Source organism: Mesocricetus auratus, unplaced genomic scaffold, assembly GCF_017639785.1.
Source record: "Mesocricetus auratus isolate SY011 unplaced genomic scaffold, BCM_Maur_2.0 Super-Scaffold_100009, whole genome shotgun sequence".
In the NCBI taxonomy this organism is placed as follows: domain Eukaryota; kingdom Metazoa; phylum Chordata; class Mammalia; order Rodentia; family Cricetidae; genus Mesocricetus; species Mesocricetus auratus.
The window spans coordinates 20,944,078-20,962,199 of record NW_024429193.1 but is presented as its reverse complement, the minus strand read 5'-3'; the positions used below and the strand labels follow the sequence as shown (position 1 = coordinate 20,962,199).

Here is an 18,122-nt window from a genome sequence, read left to right as displayed (position 1 = left end):
AACACGAGTCTTATAAATCAATGACTGCCTCATACCACATGACCTTACCTTAAACTTAAAACTTTTTATATGCTTCTGTTTTTTTGCAGTTCTTGTTGGTACTTTCTTATTTTTTTCATACTTCAGATTTCTCTTGCAACTACAAGATCAAACAGCTAAGTTAAAATTCGCTAACATCATTAAAATTAGGACTTTTAATGTTTTTAAAAAACTTTTAAATATCGAGGATGCTAGACATTGCCTCTAAAACTGTATCATTATTTATAAAGCAGATCCCACAGGGGCAACTGAACAGCTGCTGAAGATTTGGCCCACTCCTAGGCCAATCTGAATTTAATGACCTACATGTGAAGGGCTCCATATCCAATTACTAATCCTTCCTCAGCTACTCTCTGCCCTGATATGGAGGCAGCTGAAAAAAGAAATGTCCTACTAACAGATCACAAATGGATCCAGAGCGTGTGCCAATGCTCAGTTAACAGAAATCCTTTAGACTTGAGAGATCCACAACAGAATCCTAGCTCATATCCCAAATACAACCGGAGGTTTTAAAGGAAGGCTTCAGTTTTGCCGCTACATTTAGAGACATTTGAGCCTGTAACCATGTTCAAAGGTAAAGCATCAAGAAAAATCCACAACACGGTTCTTTCAATATTAAAAGGGACTTCTATTCAAAAATTTGACAATCTCAAAGTTCTATTAATCAAAAAGGGCAAATTAATTTTAAAAGGTCAATTTACATAACTGCTTAATTTTTCCCCCCTCGGTTGACTTGGTCTATATTTAGCAAAAAGATTATATAAGGTCAGGTATTACAAACGATATCACTGGTGTTTCGCAAAATAGCATAGGAAAACCTCAAAGAACGGAGTGTAAAGCTTATGTTTTTACTAAGAATATATACAAAACATTAAGACTCCCCACTTCAATGCATCTTTATTAAGAACTTCACTTTAAATTTTTTCCGCTTAGGAAAAAACAATGTGAGGCTATCCTCCTTTCCCGATGCTAGCGTATAGTTGAGTAAAAACTCAACTCTTGCCAGGGAAAATCACCTCGTAGCAGCTACTTCGTCCTCCGACAAAACCCACGTTTTGACCCCGCCCCCTAAAGCCCCTCCTCTCTCCCCAATTCTGGAGTTTGTAATTGGCGCAGATAGATGACGTAAGCCGTAAGCGCCGTAACCGGGCGTGCAACCACCGCCTCTGGGAGTTGAAGTTCCTGAAGGAGGACCGGACGCGTGGAGCGGTGGGCACTTCAAAAAGCTTTCTCACCGCACCCTGGCGCTGCCCATCGGCTCCGCGGCCTGGTAAATATGGCACTGCGGCCGTCGCGCGGCTGCTCTTTCGTATCTTTTCGGATGGATGCGAAGGGAACGCGAACCACGCTGCCCTCCGCTGCCATCAGGGCTTCCGGGGGAAGAGGGCAGAGCCTGGGAAGTAGTTGCCTGGTCTCTGAGGAAGTGACGTCATGTGGCGCGTCCCACGCCCCTCCCCACGGCCTTTTTTGCCGCGGCCTGATTGGTCATCCCGGGCGGCGTTCGAGGACGCACGGCAAGCTCGGGGTCGGGCCTGGCGGGCGTGTGTCTGCGCGTGCGCGCGGGTGTCCGGGTTCGTGTTGTTGGGGCGCGGGGGGGGGGGGACCGGTGCCGGAAGTGTGACAGGAAGGGACACGCGGAGGCCGAGGGCCTCCTGTGGCGGAGCTGCTGCGTCGTCAGAGAGCCGGCGGGCCCTCCCGGCGTTGGCTCTTCCCGGGCCCGGCGTGCCCGGCGGCCGGAAGGAGGGAGCCGAGGGCCCGCCGCTGCAGATGCCCGAGGTCCGGGCGTTGCTGGGTGGCACGGAAACACGTGGTGTGGACAGTGCGGCCGTTTGTCCCGACGCGGAAAGACACTAGTGGGATGTCAGTCACCTCCAACCCCAAAGCGTCCTCTAAGACGGGCTTGGCTGCTGAACAAAGGGCCCGCTCTGCCGCGGCGCTGACCGACACGCTCACACACTCAGAGAGAAAACAACCCGGTCCCCGCAGGTCACGGACGCCATGCCGCACTTCCTGCAGCCTGGCAGCCCTCCCCCCCAAAGACCCTTAAAACCACGCGAGCTCGGGCTGCTTTATCCCAGCCGATGTCACCACCGCCGAGGGTTGTGTCCTCGGCCGGCCACGATGCGTGTGTGCTCTCTCCACACCAGATACCCTTCGCCGGCATTAGTCAGTTTTGCAATCCCACCTGGTAGCCTCTACCCATGAATTAGCCACCCATTTAAGAAAAGAATTGTGCTACAGTAAGGTTTCCCGCGTAGGTTCTAGGCTTTCTCTGAAATACTTGCTTAACTGGGCTTAGCGAATGAAAAAGAACCTTGAGCACCGCTGCCGGTCCGGGAGGAGTCCCAGACTCTGCCGTAGAGACTCACGCCATGAGCCAAACTAAAAGTATGCTCCGTCCGGGAGGAGTCCCAGACTCTGCCGTAGAGACTCACGCCATGAGCCAAACTAAAAGTATGCTCCAAAGTGCCGCGGTTTGCATAACGGATAATTGCCGCAAATTCGTACACTGTGTTTAGTGTATGGTAGACAGTCGGAGAGGAAGCTATCTTGGTCAAGTCTAGCCAAAATAAAGTAGCCAGCTAGTATTTTATCTGCATTTCACGTATACTTGTTTCAGTACATCTGGCTTATTTAATTAAAGCGTAGGAAACTCACCCAGCAGTGTTTTGAGAATCGCTAAAATAAATTAATATTAATTAGGACTAGTTCGTGCTTCCTTATTTTTGATAGGCTGTTTAGAAATGTTACTATTCTGTGATAGGCCAAATTAAATTTAACTTGAAACATTTGGATGTGAAAGACAGAGGCTCCCCCTAGTGTAGGTGAGTCATAAAACGTGGCTTTTGTAAGTATAGCTCAACACGTCCAGGTTTTTTAACAACATACAGAACTACTGAAAAATATGGCCACCAATAAACAGAAATTGAAAATTTGTTTCATAAAATTTTTCCTTTGAAATTTAGTTTTGTTTTTAAGTTTGCATGTTTAATGAGTCTTGTCTTTTCCATTATCCCTATACATTTTGATTTAATGCCATCAGAGCTGGCTGTCAGCAGGGTGCAGTCTGCATGGTTCCTCCTGAATCCCTCACCTGCAAGGTTTTAGGTTACTGGGAAGTGTTACTGTCAGAGCTGAGTTTGAGTCATAATGTAGTTAGCCTTCCTCTTATCAGCAACTTGAGTTCTAGCTAGTATGGATAAAGATGCATGTGGTTAGACTTAAGTGGAGATTTATTTCAGTCAGCCCTAAGAATTTCACATACTGATTACAGAATCAATTTTTACATTTTGCTTTTATCCACAACTAAAGTGATTATAGATATACAGTGAAATTCATTAGAGAAAGAAAACTTGTGTGTATCATTAAGTTATCGAATGTCAATGAACAAAAGTTGAAGATGTGTGTGTATGGTACTTAAAATAATTGTATATAATATGAATCTTAGTATTTATTGATACTCAGATTTAAAATGTAGCCATTTCCACTTATTAATAAGTAATTTTGGAAATAGTATTTTTACTGACTGCTTAATATACATAACTGACCTTACAGAGTATATGTAATTGATAATATAGAGGAATCATAATTTATTGGCTTTTTGCTGACACTCAAGTAAATTCTGACTTTTCACAGTTAAAAATAATGCTAGAATGAATGCAAATTTTAGTGTCCATTTCTGACTCAGGATTCATTCTAAGAAAATAAATTCCTAGATCAGAACGTGTCCCAGTTTTTGCTGTGATAAAACACTAACCAAAGGCAAGCAAGGGAAGGGTGTCTCTGGCTTAAGCTTCTAGCTCCAGTTCATCACTGCGGGAAGTCATGACAGGCTCTCTGGCAGACACTGGAGTATGCTGCTTGTTGACTAACTTCATTGCTTATGCTGAGTTAACATTTTATATGGCACAGGACCACTTGCCTAGGGATGGCACTACATCAATAAACAGTCGAGACAGTTTCTCACAGATATGGCCACAGACCAATATCATTTGGGCAGTCCCTCCGTTGAGCCTTCCTCACGTAATCCCAGGCTGTCAACGTGACAGCCGAAGCTACCTAGGACAATATCAGTGTATTACAACTCTCAAAACATAACTTGCCTTCTGGAAAAACTATGATGACCCTCAGTAGTACGTGTAAACACCATTTCTTCAGTCCTTTATCAGTACTGTCAACGAATGGCATTTAATTCATGTTAAGTGATAGTCAAAGATCTTTGCCATGAATGGAATTTAACTCTCTAAATTTGTATTTTATTACAGATAGAGTTTAACATTTGTTGGTATCTATTGGCCGTTGGGGTTGTTTTGCTTTGTGTTTGTAAATTATGTGTTCATGTAAAAAAATTGTTGCTCTTCAGAAACAACAAATATGTCATCTGAAATGCTGCCAGTGTCTCTTGAGACTCCTAATGTGGGAAGAGAGCCAGGCGTGAGTGACGGTGAAGAGGAGGGACAGAAGCCAGGATTAGATGCCGGGACTGAGCCAGTATCCAAGCGACAGATGAAGAAGCTGATGAAGCAAAAGCAGTGGGAAGAGCAGCGAGAACTGCGCAAGTGCGTACTTCAGAGCGTGCTACATCTTATTCAGGAATGGGGTATCTGGTCCTGTTAAAGGTGTCGTTACAACTGAAGTTAGGAAAAAGTAAGATTGCCCATGTTATCAGCTAACACCGAGCTGCTGTTAAAAGCACACATGCTTCAAATTGTGACTCCGCTATTTGCAGTACTGATAATGTTGGGCTCAGCATCTTTTCTCCCCTAACACTGCCTGAATAGCAGGGCACCTGTTGGAACAGCTGAGACAAGGGAGCCGGTATCAGTGTCCTAGATACGGGATTAAACAACAACACAGAAAGGTCAAACGTTGGTCTGACATGGATGTGGCTAAAACAGGTTTACATGAAAGCATTTAGGCTACAGCCATGTCTAATGCCAAAATTTATAAGAGATTAGAAAAACGTTGGGCTTTTATTTTTGTTCTTTTAGTAAGTTTAGTGAAATTTCCTTTTTAGTATTCCCAATGATTATTGAACTAGAAAATCATTTAGGGGATGAGTTTTGAAAAGTAAAATTCTTCTTAGCTCTAAGTTTTTCTTGGGTATAATATAGTATCAGTAATCAAACTACTGAATAATATATTCAGTTATTCATTAAAGAAAGCTTTATATTTTCTTTGTGAAGTCATGTCTTCCACATGTAAAGTTATTGCATGGAGTAAATAAAGTTGCTAGTGTCTGACTCTTTGCTACCCACGGAAGGGACATGTTTCATAGGGCCATGACTGTCTATAAACATAGTTGGTTTTTCGTTTAATTAGAAGTCTTGTGAATGTCTAAATACACAAGTAAAACGTTTTCAGGGAAAAACGAAAAGAAAAGCGCAAGAGAAAGAAGTTGGAACGACAGTCTCAGCTGGAATCCGGTTCAGATGGAAGTGACAGGAAACGCATTCGAAGAGATGGTGTTCACAGCAGCCTCCGCCTTATCATCGACTGTAGTTTTGACGATTTGATGGTGTTAAAGGTATCACGAGGTTCCTGTATGTGAACTAGGTTAAATCACTCTTACTCTTATATGTAATATTACAGATAGTATTTATATATTAAACTAAATCTAAGTTTTTCAAAATCTCTTACTCCCAAATTAAGTGCTATGATATGTATATGCATGTTTATGTGTATGTTTGCATATTCATAGATAGACATCTACCCATAATTAGGTAGTAAAACTTCATAACTACATGTTAGTCATAAAGATCTATGGAGTTACTGTGATGCACACGTCTGTAATCCTATCACATGGCAAAGTGATGCAGGAGGATCTCAGAGTTTTAGGCCACCTAAGATATGTAGCACATGAGGCATACTTGGTGAGATCCTGTTTTAAATTTGTTTTTAAAAGTCTGTAGCATGACTGGATATATGATACGGCTCAGCAGTTAAGAGCACTTGCTGGTCCTGCAGAGGACCCAGGGTTGGTTCCTAGCACCCACGTGGTGGCCCACAACCACCTGAAACTTCAGTTTCAGGGCGTCTGACCTTCTCTTCTGGTCTTCAGAGGCGCTGCATGTCCATGGTGCACAGACGTATATCCAGGCGTGCAAACACACACAAATTCTGTCTTAAATCTTGCACTTTGCCAGTGCCACTGGGGTAAAGTGTGGAAATAGCAAGATTCTAAAAAGAAGGTTTTATTGTTGTCTGTTAAGAAAGCATCAGCTAGCATTTTGAGTAGATAGAGATTTTAAAGGACAAAAGGACAGATGAATTATAGAACATTAACTTAAAGTCACTGTCAGTATGTAGAAAAGTCAAGGAAAACTATCACAACACAACAGTGATAGTTTGAGACAGGGTTTCTCTGTGTAACAGCCTTGGCTATTCTGGAACTCACTCTGTAGATTAGGCTGGCCTCAGACTCACAGAGATCAGCCTGCCTCTGCCTCCCAAGTACTGAGATTAAAGGCGTGTGCCACAACCTCTCCAGCTGTCCTTTGATTTTAAAAGATTTTTGCCTACTAGCCATTCCTTCTATTTATTCTGTTCTTGTAATACCACAGAATGGCCTTAGGTGATTTTGATAACTCTGTTTTTTAAATTGTGCTATTTTGTAGGATATTAAGAAACTTCATAAGCAGATTCAACGATGTTACGCAGAAAACCGACGAGCATCACACCCTGTGCAGGTGTGTATGAAGGGTTAGAGAAAACTCAGTTGTCTTCCCTGTCTAACATGACAAGAGGCATGGATTGTTGCCCTTACCTGAGAGTCTTAGAAGTTTCTTGTATCATGCTTATTTGGTCATTTTATTCCTACAGAAATACTTTGAACACCAGTCACCAGTACATTTTGGTGTCTGTTCACCACTGTGTAGTTGGGCATCTTTGTTTTAGGACATGTGCATATCTTCACACCAGGTTCTCAGCTTCTGACTCCTTCCAGCCACGTGAAGGGGGAGGAGGGAGATAAGCTGTCCCTGTACCGATGTGTACAGCAGGGCCTCTTAGCTGTGGGTCTTTTACATTTCCTTTTGAGCCTCAGACAGTTTTGAAAAGGAGTTCTTAAACTTAGTTGCGAATGACTGTGGAGACAGTTGACTGCTGCTATGACTCCTACCTTAGACACGGAGAACCAAGGACTTCCCATATGTGCTGTGCTTAGATATGTGTCTTACCAGGTGGAGCAGTGTGGACTGTGTTTTCATATAATTCTCTACCTGCCTCAGTGACAGTCTTTACATACACACACACACATACACACGTATATCTGCATACAATTATGCGTATGTATGTGTACATGCATATATAATTTTTTTCCCTTTACAAGGCCCTCAGCATCCTTGATTGAGATGTATAGTGGTGTAAAGTAGGTGTCAGGGAAGGCTCTACAGCAGCAACAATACCAACAGTAACAGTGGTGGCAGCCCCTTCCCCTGGGAGGGGGATGAAAACTGAGGAAAGGCAGGTTTGCAGCGTGCGCCTCAGTGGCAGACAGGTGACGACTTCTGAAAGCGTGGGTGGGATGCCACAGCCGGGGGTTAACACGTGCCCTTTCTGCCACCTGGTCCAGGGTTGCTCAGGGTTGATGACAATTCCTTTTTTCTAAATCAGTACAAACATTTTGTCTTTCACTGGTCATCAGGTGAGTGATGAGGGAAATAAAATATTGAACTAAACTGATCATTTTCCTTCTTTTTCTCTGTTTATCAATTGCTTATCAGTTTTATTTGACAAGCCATGGAGGTCAACTGAAAAAGAACATGAATGAAAATGACAAAGGATGGGTCAACTGGAAGGTAGTGCAACAGTCCACTCTCGTGACCTTAAGTACCTCTAAGCTCCTGAAAGCCTCTCTGTTTTACCCAAGTTGTCAGTAATGGTGTGCACCAAATCTGTGTGTCACTACACCCATGGGTAGAGGTGTGCATCAAAGCTGTGTGTCACTACACCCATGTCTAAGGGTGTGCACCAAAGCTATGTGTCATTACACCCATTCTAGAGGGCTGTGCACCAAAACTGTGTGCCACTGTTCCCATGTCTAGAGGGGTGTGCACCAAAACTGTGTGTCACTATACCCATGTTTAGGGGTGTGCACCAAAGCTATGTGTCATTACACCTATTCTAGAGGGGTGTGCACTAAAACTGTGTGCCACTGCTCCCATGTCTAGAGGGGTGTGCACCAAAGCTGTGTGTCACTACACCCGTGGGTAGAGGTGTGCACCAAAGCTGTGTGTCACTACACCCATGTCTAGGAGTGTGCACCAAAGCTATGTGTCACTACACCCATGGGTAGAGGTGTGCACCAAAGTGTGTCACTGCTCCCATGTCTAGAGTTACATGGGTGAGAAGCTAAGAACGGAATGAGATGTCTGCTCATTTGTGTTTATTCGCATAAGTCTTGTCTGCTATTAGAGCTACTTCTTTATAAAAGAAATACCTAAAAAGCCTCACCCTAGAATTTGAAAGTGTCTCTACATCTAAATCCGTGCTGTTCATTTTGTGACCAGTAGCCAGACATGGCTGTAGTCTCCTGAGATGTGAGAATCTGGATCTGGAGTCGGCATGTGCTGTAAATGTGAGATAACATGCTGAGTTAGAAGGTGGGGTGGGAATACAACATAGACACATTATGTTAACATATTTTGAAGTTAATTTGTCTATTTTTAAGTTTTTAGTGTGGCTTCTAGCAGATTTAAAATTATTTGTGACTTATACTTTCTCTGTTTTAGGTATTAGTAAAGATGTGGTCAGCTTGGCTCAGTACCAATGTGGCCAGCTTGGCTGGGTACTCTTGTGTTCCAAGAAGTGCTGTGCTGTGCCTGTACATGTTTGCTTACTGTTTGCTTTCGGCTCTCACGGTGTCCAGCTTTCCCCACTAGTACCTACTGATCTAAGAGCTGCTTTCAATAAAAGCAGACATTTGCAAGAAGATTATCTTTAGCAAGTCTTAGGTTCATGTCTCTTTTCCTAAGAAGTAATGAATACATTAGACAAGTATACTTTATAGTTTGTGTCTTGCCAAGCTTTTTATTTACACCCTTGCTTTTCTAGAGAAACACAGCACTGACCTCTAGTTACTCAGATACCTCTTGAGGCCACTGCTAAGTATAGGAATCAGGTTTATAGCATACTGTTTTCCAGAAAAGTAATTATATTAATCGGTAGTATACAATTGAAGTGTCTGCTTCACTTGATTTTCTTTACAACTATTATATAAAAGTCAGGGACTGGTAACATCATTCAAGTAGTTAATGTGACTTGAACATTCTGGGCTACCAGCTCTTACTCAGTCTTGTATCTCTGAACGGACAGTTTTTGGTAAAGAAACTTTCAAGTTTGTCTCCTTGTAGAAACAGACACATTCAACTCATTGAATTGACAGGCAGCTTCCTTTGGGTGATTGACATAGGATATGCAATTGGAAAAGGCATTTCTTGTCTGGAAAACAGTGTGATAAAGAAGGCAGGATGAATGCTTTTTTATTTTTTATTTTTGGATCAGAGATAAAATGAGAAAGATAGGCTAATGCCATATTCAGGTAAGCATTCATATGTTAAGGAGTTTGAAGTTGACCCTCTAGGAGAGGGATGAATGGATTTTAGAAACTTAGCTTGCCATCAGTGTGTGGAATTAGATTAGGGACTGAGGTCCCAACTAAGGAAATGAGGTTAGTAGACTATGTCAGTGAGTGAGCTATGAGGGAAGGAATTGGTTACAGATTTTAAGTGCCATTCAAGCAATAGCCTCTCGGGCTTTAGCTTCACTCCAGATGGTTTTGGACAGGTGTCTTTTGGGAAAAGAAGATAATCATTTTAGCCAGCTTTCTCGGTATCCTGCTAATTAATACATGCATTCTCTTTTTGTTTTTAAAGGATATCCACATCAAATCAGAGCACTATAGTGAACTAATAAAAAAAGAAGATCTGGTTTATCTGACATCAGACTCTCCTAATGTACTGAAGGATTTAGATGAGTCAAAGGCTTATGTGATTGGAGGCTTAGTGGACCACAACCATCACAAGGTACTGTGCTCCGTGCCCACCTAACCTGTGTCTCAGATAGTGACGGAGTCCTCTCTCTTGAGCACCTGTTACTGTGGTGGTGACCTCAGCTAAGCAAAGGACTCCCCGTTCCCTTACCTGACCCTCCCTGCAGCTCAGTTGTTTTTTCCACTTCTCTGGTGCAGGAACAAAGAATTAAGCCTAACCGTGGTGAGTGGCAAAGCAGATTACTGGAAATGACCAGATTGCTGCAGAGTCTGCGTGTTTAAGCTGTGCTGTGTTGCCAGGGGCGCTGGTGCTAATGAGTTGCTAACCATTGAAGTTTACACCAATCTTTAAAAATAGGCTTTAGTTTTGTTTTATGTGTCTGCACCTTATGCCTGATGCCCTTGAAGGTCAGAAACAGATGTCAGGACCTCGGGAACCGGAGTTAGAGACAGTTGTGAGCCACCACGTGGGTCTGGGAAGTGAGCCCGGTGCTCCAGAAGAACAGTGCTGTTAGCCACTGAGTCACCGCTCCAGTTCTGTAGCACTTTTTAAGTATATGATTCTCAATTATTCTCTCTTGTTCTTCTTTTCTCACCCCAAGTTTTATATAGATAAAAAGTTACAGAACTGCACTTTCTGAAGAGAACGTTTTTGTGTACTTTGTAACATGTTCAGCTCATCCTATTTTTCTGAGGAAAAGGTATTTTTCTCTAAGTAAAGAAATATTGGCAGCACAGTGTATGAAGGAATTGTGTATTCTTCTGCAGCAGTGTGTATGTAGAATGTCTGCCATGTCACAGGTGACCACATCTGCCTGACCAGCGGTGGCACATGGCTCTGGAGCACCAAGCTGTAATACAGCAGAGAAACTGGGTTTTTTTTTAATTGTGATGTTGAAGTCGCCAGGTGTGGCTAGCCATTGGCTGAGCAACTCTAGGACAATGAAGGGACCTTCTTGTCAACCTTTCTGTTGTTCTCAGTGGAAAACTTCTAGTTTAAATGCACAAACATTCTCTGCTCACATTGTGTATGTTTCTCTAATAAAATAGTTTTGTTCCAAAGCCCCTGCCTCCTCTGAGCTCATCTCCCTGATACGATAAGTACTTGTTGAAAGATTCAGCTTATGCTTTCTGGATGGACTTATGGGAGCTTTCATTTGGGATAGACATAAACTTCAACCATTTTAAGTTTGAGAAAATATGAAATTTCTATCTAACTGTACTTGATGGAAAGGGAAAAATAAAACATAAGGACCATTGAAATACTTTTCACTCAGGATTTCATTACATTGCCGTTTTTTCTGCCTCAGTGTATGATTGAAACTGAACTTCTTTATTTATTCTCACGGAAGTGATGTGTTTCTCTCTGAATTCAGTTGGAGAGTTTAACACTATGAGAAAGGGGTTGGGGAAGGGAAAAAGAATAATCAGAAAACACAGAAGCTGGGATTCTTTGCTCTGCCACTGAGAGACTCCCTAACTTCTGGGAACTCAGTTTCTTCCCCTCTGAGGAGTGAGGTGGCAATACAGGCTGTAAGTTCTCTCCTGCAGGACTTAATGACACACTCAGATGACGTTAGACCTACACTCTCATAGTGTCTTTCTTTCCAGGGACTCACATTTAAGCAAGCATCCAGCTATGGAATCGAGCATGCACAGCTCCCTCTTGCAGATTTTGTCAAGATGAACAGTCGGAAAGTCCTGGCAGTTAACCACGGTAAGCTACAGGGGTGACTGAAGGTCACCTGAGTGAACACTGTGAAAGAGACAGCGCATTCAGGTTTGGACAGATAGAAAAGAGAAGTCGTTTGTTTATTAGAAATAAGAGTGAGTACTCTAGAAAGTTTTGAGAGTCTACAAAAGTATGAAGACAACTAGCGGTAACCTCATGACTGGCAGATACTTGTTACTAACAGTTCTTTTCCTGTGGCGGACTCTGTCAGCATTACGAATCTGAGGACCCATCCTTCGTCTTACCATAGTTTCCATGGGATTGATTGTTAGTGGCCATGTGATATTCCAGAACCTGAATAGATAATCATTTAATCATTCTCCCATTGTTGAATATTTTACGTTTGTATTTATTTATTTTGCTGTCATGAATAACATTGGGGTATACCATTGCTTATATATAATTCATTGTCTTAAGTTTTGTTTAAATTATAATTAAAAAAAAACTTTGGAGGCAGGGTTTTGCTATGTATATTAGGCTGACCTTGAATAGAGAAATCCACCTGCCTCTGCTTCCATCCTGAATATTGGGATAAAAGGTGTGTCTCCAAGCCACTCAGCTTTAGATTTTTGAAGATTTGTTTTTATTATCTGTGTATGAGTATTTTGCCTGCATGTATGTATGTGTACCAAGTGCATCTCTGGTGCCTGTGGAGGCCAGAAGAGGGAATTGGATCTTCTGGAACTGGAGTTACAGACAGTTATAAACAGCTGTGTGGATATTAGGACCTGAACCCCAGTCCTCTGTAAGGGCAGCCAGCGTCTTCACCACTGAACAATCTCTCCAGCCCCTTTATTTAACATTTTTTAAGGAACAGTTTTAGTATACAAGTTAAGTAATCTTAAATACTTTATATATAGCAGACTTTACAGGGTTAGAGAGATTACTTACTCAAGGAACAAATTTCTTCGAAAACCTTTTTGATACCTTGTGGAAGTTAACTTTTCTACAAAATTATCTAGAAGCCCTCCCACAGTGTGGTGAACCTAGGGACAGTATGGTTTCCTTTCTGCTGATGTGAAAGCAAAAGCAGAAAGCAGGCAAAGGGCCCCTTGCAGTGGTTTTTTACAGGGAAGGTGGAGGAAATGAAGCTGCGTGCTAACCGGCTGTGTTTAGCTGTGTGCTAGCACCTCAGAGATGAAGGGGTGTCCCTGAGGAAGAGTAGGATGGGACCTCAAGTGGCCTTGGGAGGAAAAGCTGAGGAAAACATAAAGACGCAAGAGCCATGGGGCACTTTGTCCCTGATAGCCAAAGGAGGGAGAGGTAAGAACTTTGCAGTAATTAGGACAGATAAGCACAGGGGTCACCAGTGCCTGCCATTTGTCCTTGCGCAGTGTTTGAAATTATCCTGGAGTTCTTGGAAAGAAGAGACTGGCAAGAGGCATTTTTCACAATCTTACCCCAACGGAAAGGAGCTGTTCCTGCACACACAGCCTGTGAAAACTCTCCTCAGGACCAGCAGCCCCGGCCAGAAGGGTGGGACAGCTCCAGCGAGGGAGAGCACTGCAGGAATGACCCCGACTCACCACAGAAAGAAGAGCAGGACCAGCAGGGCAGCCCGGTGTCCTGAGTGAGTTCTGTCCCACAGTGACCAGCCTTCCCTAGCTGTCCTTCCACTGAAGGAGAGCCTGGAGAGTGTAGCACTTCAGAATACTCAGACTACAAGAAAGTTGATGTTTCTCTCATCTCTGTTGTGGAATTCTAAATCTTGTCAAAAGTTAAATGATAATGAAAAACCCTTTAAGCACCAAAAAAGGATTGTTTGGTTTTGTGTAAGAAGACTTAAAGGTATGATTTCGAAATTGCTTTAAACCTCAAATCAGAGTCATGGAGAATGTTAGCATGCCTTCATTCTCCTCCAGTCCCTGGAGTACATTCTTCAGGGTGTGCCTTCTGACCTCTCAGCTTTGTCCTTTTATGTTCCTCTCTGTGTCTTTTTGGTCAGATGTTCATGAATGTTGTGCGTGTCTACTAGAATGTTGACCTTGGGAGGCTGTAGCCTTTGTGTTGAGTAAGTTCTTTCTAAGAAACACGTTAATTCTGGAAGGAGTACCAGTTGTTTGCTGGGTGTAGTAGTTCAGTCCTTGTGGACAGTAGGGTCCATTCCTGTGCCTCCCTTGTGATGTCTTCTCATACTTCTGAAATTATCACAAGAATAATCTTAATTCCTTGATGACAATAATTAATTTAATTACAAAATTAAAGTTTTTCTGGCTAGATTATTTCACAGTGTTAGTCCTTTTTTCTTTTTCTTTTCTTTTTTTTTTTTTTTTTTTTTTTTTGGTTTTTCGAAACAGGGTTTCTCTGTATTGCTTTGGAGCCTGGCCTGGAACTCGCTTGGTAGACCAGGCTGGCCTTGAACTCACAGAGATCCGCCTGTCTCTGCCTCCCAAATGCTAGGATTAAAGGCATGCACCACCAACGCCTGGCTTAGAATGTTATTCTTGAAGGATAGATTTGTTTAAAGTAAAAATAGCTATCTTTTCTTTCTATATATTTTTCATATATATAACATTTATTTCCATGTATGTTAGCTTTTAATGTGAATATTGTACATCTCCCTTCTACTTAATATCCCAGATCATGTAAATGTGTTTCTGTAAATAACATAGGCATGTAGGAAAATGTGCATGTAGTAATGTTTACATCTGTCCACATCTCATTTAGCTCTCGCATTCTAGTACACGGTTACAGGTCTGATGTATTGTCTGTGTAATGATTATGTTGAATGCACTAATGCTCAAATCCAAAATTAAACCACAGTTTATGAACTGACCAGGAACGACGGAGCAGATGGGAGCTGTTCAGCTTCTTCATGGCAATTACTGAGAAGCTTACACAGGCCGAATGCCCTCCAGGAGCTCCTACTGCACTGTGACAAAATCTGTTTGTTATAGAATGTATATGTATGCTAACATCACACTTAGATGGATGCTTACTAGATTTAATATTGATGTTCACTGTCTCTTTTTGTTGCTTTATTCTTAGTTACCTATTGTAGCTAGTTATTTCAAAGTTTATAAACAACGGATGTAAATAGCCACACTGCGGTTCCAAAAGAATAAAGTTCATGTTGTTGCTTTACTTGTCCAAGGTTCAGATTTTTGTGAGATGTTCACCATGTGCCTGTGTTTGAACGCTTGGGCCCCAGCTGATAGCGCTGTTTTGGAGGTTGTGGGAACTTTGGGTGGGTTTATAGCCAATTCTGCTTCTTGTTCTTGTTCTGTTTCTTTTATGAAGATAAAATGTGATCAGTGCTTCCTAACTGCCAGGCCAATTAGGCCTGCCCTTGCCTTGCTTTTTGTCAAGGCATTGTGTCATACAGCAGCAGAAAAGTAACTAACACAGTGCCTTCCACTTATTTTATATGGAATAGAACCCATTTAATCATGGAAGTGAAGGAAATCATTTCAATTACTGTAGTGATATTAATGATTTGTTAAAGTTTGCCTGAGGATTCAGAAAACAATGTCAGCCACAAGCCATAGAAGCCAGGCACACACCTTTAATCCCAGCAGCTAGAAGGAAGGAGGTGTTGGTACACACCTTTATTTAATCCTAGGACTCAGGATTAAGAAATAGACAATGTCTGTGAGTCCAAGGCCACCCGGATCTGCATGAGTGACTCAGTCTAAAAGAGAATTATAGCTCACACCTTTAATCCCAACATTAGGGACGTATATAAGACAGAAGCAAGGCCTCAGAGAGACATTCGTTCTCCAGCCACACTGAGGAGAGGCAGCAGTTTGAGACTTGGTGAAGAGATATGCGTGGATCAGCCGTTTCAGCCTGAGCTAGAGGTGAGAGCTAGTGGCCCCCTGCTTTGCTTTCCTAGCTTTCAGCTTGAAGCTTGAACCCCAACATCTGTCTCTAGGCCATTTATTTTTTGTGTTACAGATTAACACATGATTTAATTTTCGTTACTTGCAAAAGTTCTGTATTGGTTTCCTAGGTGTGCTGAAAGATAACATCATAGACTGAGTGGGCTAAAATGACCCCAACTTATTTTCTACAGTTTCAGAGGTTGCAAGTTCAGAATCAAGCATGATAGGACCACACTCCCAGTATTGTGAGGGCACCTGCACACAAGCGGCACACAAATAACTAATTTCTGGATTATTTAAAGATTGGCTATAAAAATAATACTTAAAGACCTTTCTAAAATTTTTAATGTCTTTTTTTGGGGGGGGGTTTGAGACAGGGTTTCTCTGTATTGCTTTGGAGGTTGTCCTGGAACTCGCTCTGTAGACCAGGCTGGCCTCGAACTCACAAAGATCTGCCTCCCGAGTGCTAGGATTAAAGGCGTGCTCCACCAACGCCTGGCTTTATTATTATTATTTTAAAAATGGACATGGTAACATTTTTGTTCAACCTGAGACATTTTGGAGCATTAATATTTGCTGACAGGACACAAAGATGTGATCTTTCATGGTGTTTTATGTTAGCACTGCTAAGGGCTTCCCTAAATTATACTTTTTTTTGCCCTGTAAATATTTATTTGTTCCAAATAATAATAATAATAATAATGAAATTTAAAAACAAAGAAAAAGGCATACCAAGCTAATGAAAAAGGCAAGTCTTAACATTTGACAAATTAGCACTTTACACACCACGTGGGAAAGGGGATGTTCTAGGGAAGGCGGTAATTTCTAGTCTTCCGTCATAACTATCACTGCTCTGCATCACAGCGCAAACTGAGAGACAACTTTGAGGACTGCATGAAATACAAACATGCCGTATAAGGAAATTTTAAATCATGTTCTCTGAGCCATGACAGTGCAAATGCATAAAAGGTAAATATGTGGGAAATCAGAACACTGTATGTAGTGTAGATCCATATGTTGAAAATAAAAACAAAATTTAATTTGTTGTCCATCTGTGGAACCTTTCTGAAAGTGATTATATTGGACTGTCAAGGAAAATAAAAACTTAAACCCTAAAGGCAGGTTCTCTGATATAACGACATGGTTAACTAGCAAACAAAACTTGGAGTCTGGAGAGATGGATCAGTGGGTAAAAGTGTTTGTCATGCATTCATGAGGACCTGAGTTCAAATCCCCAGAACCCACGTGAAAAGCAAGACACATTAGTTTGAGCACCTATAATCCTAGTGCTCCTGCTTGGCGATGGGAAATGGAGACGGAGTCTCTAGGAATTTGCAAGGCAGGTAGCACGGCACACAAAGGAGAAAATCTACAGACACGCATCTCACGGACACTAGGACTGATACTCAAGGTTATCTTTTCACCTCTGCTTGTGCAGAGTGTGCATACATGAATGCACACGCACACACATGCTGTACATACAAGTATGTGCAGATGTGTGCATGCACACACCGACACACATAAAACTGTTGAGATAAGAAAAGAGTCTCACTAGCTATAAAAAAGAAGAAAAACAAAAAAGCTAAGCAGCTGGAAAGAGGTAATCAAACCTGAAGGTAGCACTTTCCCCACGGAACCTTCTTCCCAGACCCCAGTGAGATTTATTAGTCTAGAGAACAGGCCCGGTATGATCTTGAGAGTCTTTAAAAGGAACAGGCAAAAGAGTGAACAACTCGATTAGCTAGTGCTCTCTTTCAAGACAGAAATGAAGAGGTGTGGATCATCTGTAGAAGGAACTAGACTGTCCCTAGAGCCTCCCAGAGAAGATGACTTTATTTCCATTGTAACCCATTCCACATCCTCCAGAATTGTAGTAGAATAAAAACTGTGTGGTATTGAGTCACTAAGGTTATAATACTTTGTTGCAGCAACAGTAGAAACTTTTCTCTGATCTAATTTTCTTTTGTCTGCTGGGTACAGTGGGCAGTGATACCCTAGATGATAGTTGAGCCACAATGTGGAAGGATCCTGGGCCTCTCATTCAACAAGCAATGCAAAGGTATCCACTGAGTATGAACCCAAGCCCTGAACTCCTATGTAAGAAATAGACTCTGTTATGGTTGAACCACAACATGTTACAAACTTATACTAAAAGAATAATAGCTGGGTCCCAAGAATAGTTAATTTAAAAAGCAAAAAAAAATCTATACTAATTATTATCATCCACCATTAGCACTGAGTGAAAACAAACTCTCAGACTTATAAATTATGGATAATTTTTTTTGAAGAGGAGATGAGAATTTTTCCATAACAGTCCCCAAACATGGAAACATTTTCGGTTACCAAAATTCAATCAAATATTAAAATTCTTGAGCAGTTTTCCACCAGCTGGATTTAGATTTGGCACTCAATTCTGGTTATGGATGGTTTTCTGGTATTGACTCTACTATGCTCAGGTACTAATACTATTAGTACAGGACAGGAAATGACATTTAAATGAGCATGCTTCTTTTATGTGTATTTAACTACAAGCAGA

General features: G+C 41.8%; 1 protein-coding gene across 3 annotated transcripts; it reads left to right on the top strand.

Annotated features, from left to right (window-relative positions):
* The first annotated feature begins 1,170 nt into the window (after positions 1–1,170).
* Trmt10a (tRNA methyltransferase 10A) lies at positions 1,171–13,984 on the top strand. 3 transcript variants are annotated; one of them, XM_040751738.1, is made up of 8 exons: positions 1,171–1,309; positions 4,403–4,598; positions 5,404–5,566; positions 6,657–6,728; positions 7,764–7,838; positions 9,915–10,064; positions 11,642–11,747; positions 13,097–13,984. In XM_040751738.1, exons 2-8 carry the CDS (start codon positions 4,414–4,416, stop codon positions 13,330–13,332), a joined length of 987 nt encoding a protein of 328 aa, XP_040607672.1. In that variant the 5' UTR covers positions 1,171–1,309; positions 4,403–4,413; the 3' UTR covers positions 13,333–13,984. The 3 variants fall into 3 exon arrangements, with proteins under 3 accessions (XP_040607672.1, XP_040607670.1, XP_040607671.1); XM_040751736.1 differs by lacking the exon at positions 1,171–1,309 and adding an exon at positions 1,496–1,610; XM_040751737.1 differs by lacking the exon at positions 1,171–1,309 and adding an exon at positions 1,652–2,493.
* The last annotated feature ends 4,138 nt before the right edge of the window (positions 13,985–18,122 follow it).

Coding starts and splice junctions, on each gene's coding strand:
- Trmt10a (XM_040751737.1), top strand. CDS start 2,412: ATGAGCCAAACTAAAAGTATGCTCCGTCCGGGAGGAGTCCCAGACTCT. Junction 10,065..11,641: donor TGGACCACAACCATCACAAG/GTACTGTGCTCC, acceptor CTTTCTTTCCAG/GGACTCACATTTAAGCAAGC. Junction 11,748..13,096: donor AGTCCTGGCAGTTAACCACG/GTAAGCTACAGG, acceptor GTCCTTGCGCAG/TGTTTGAAATTATCCTGGAG.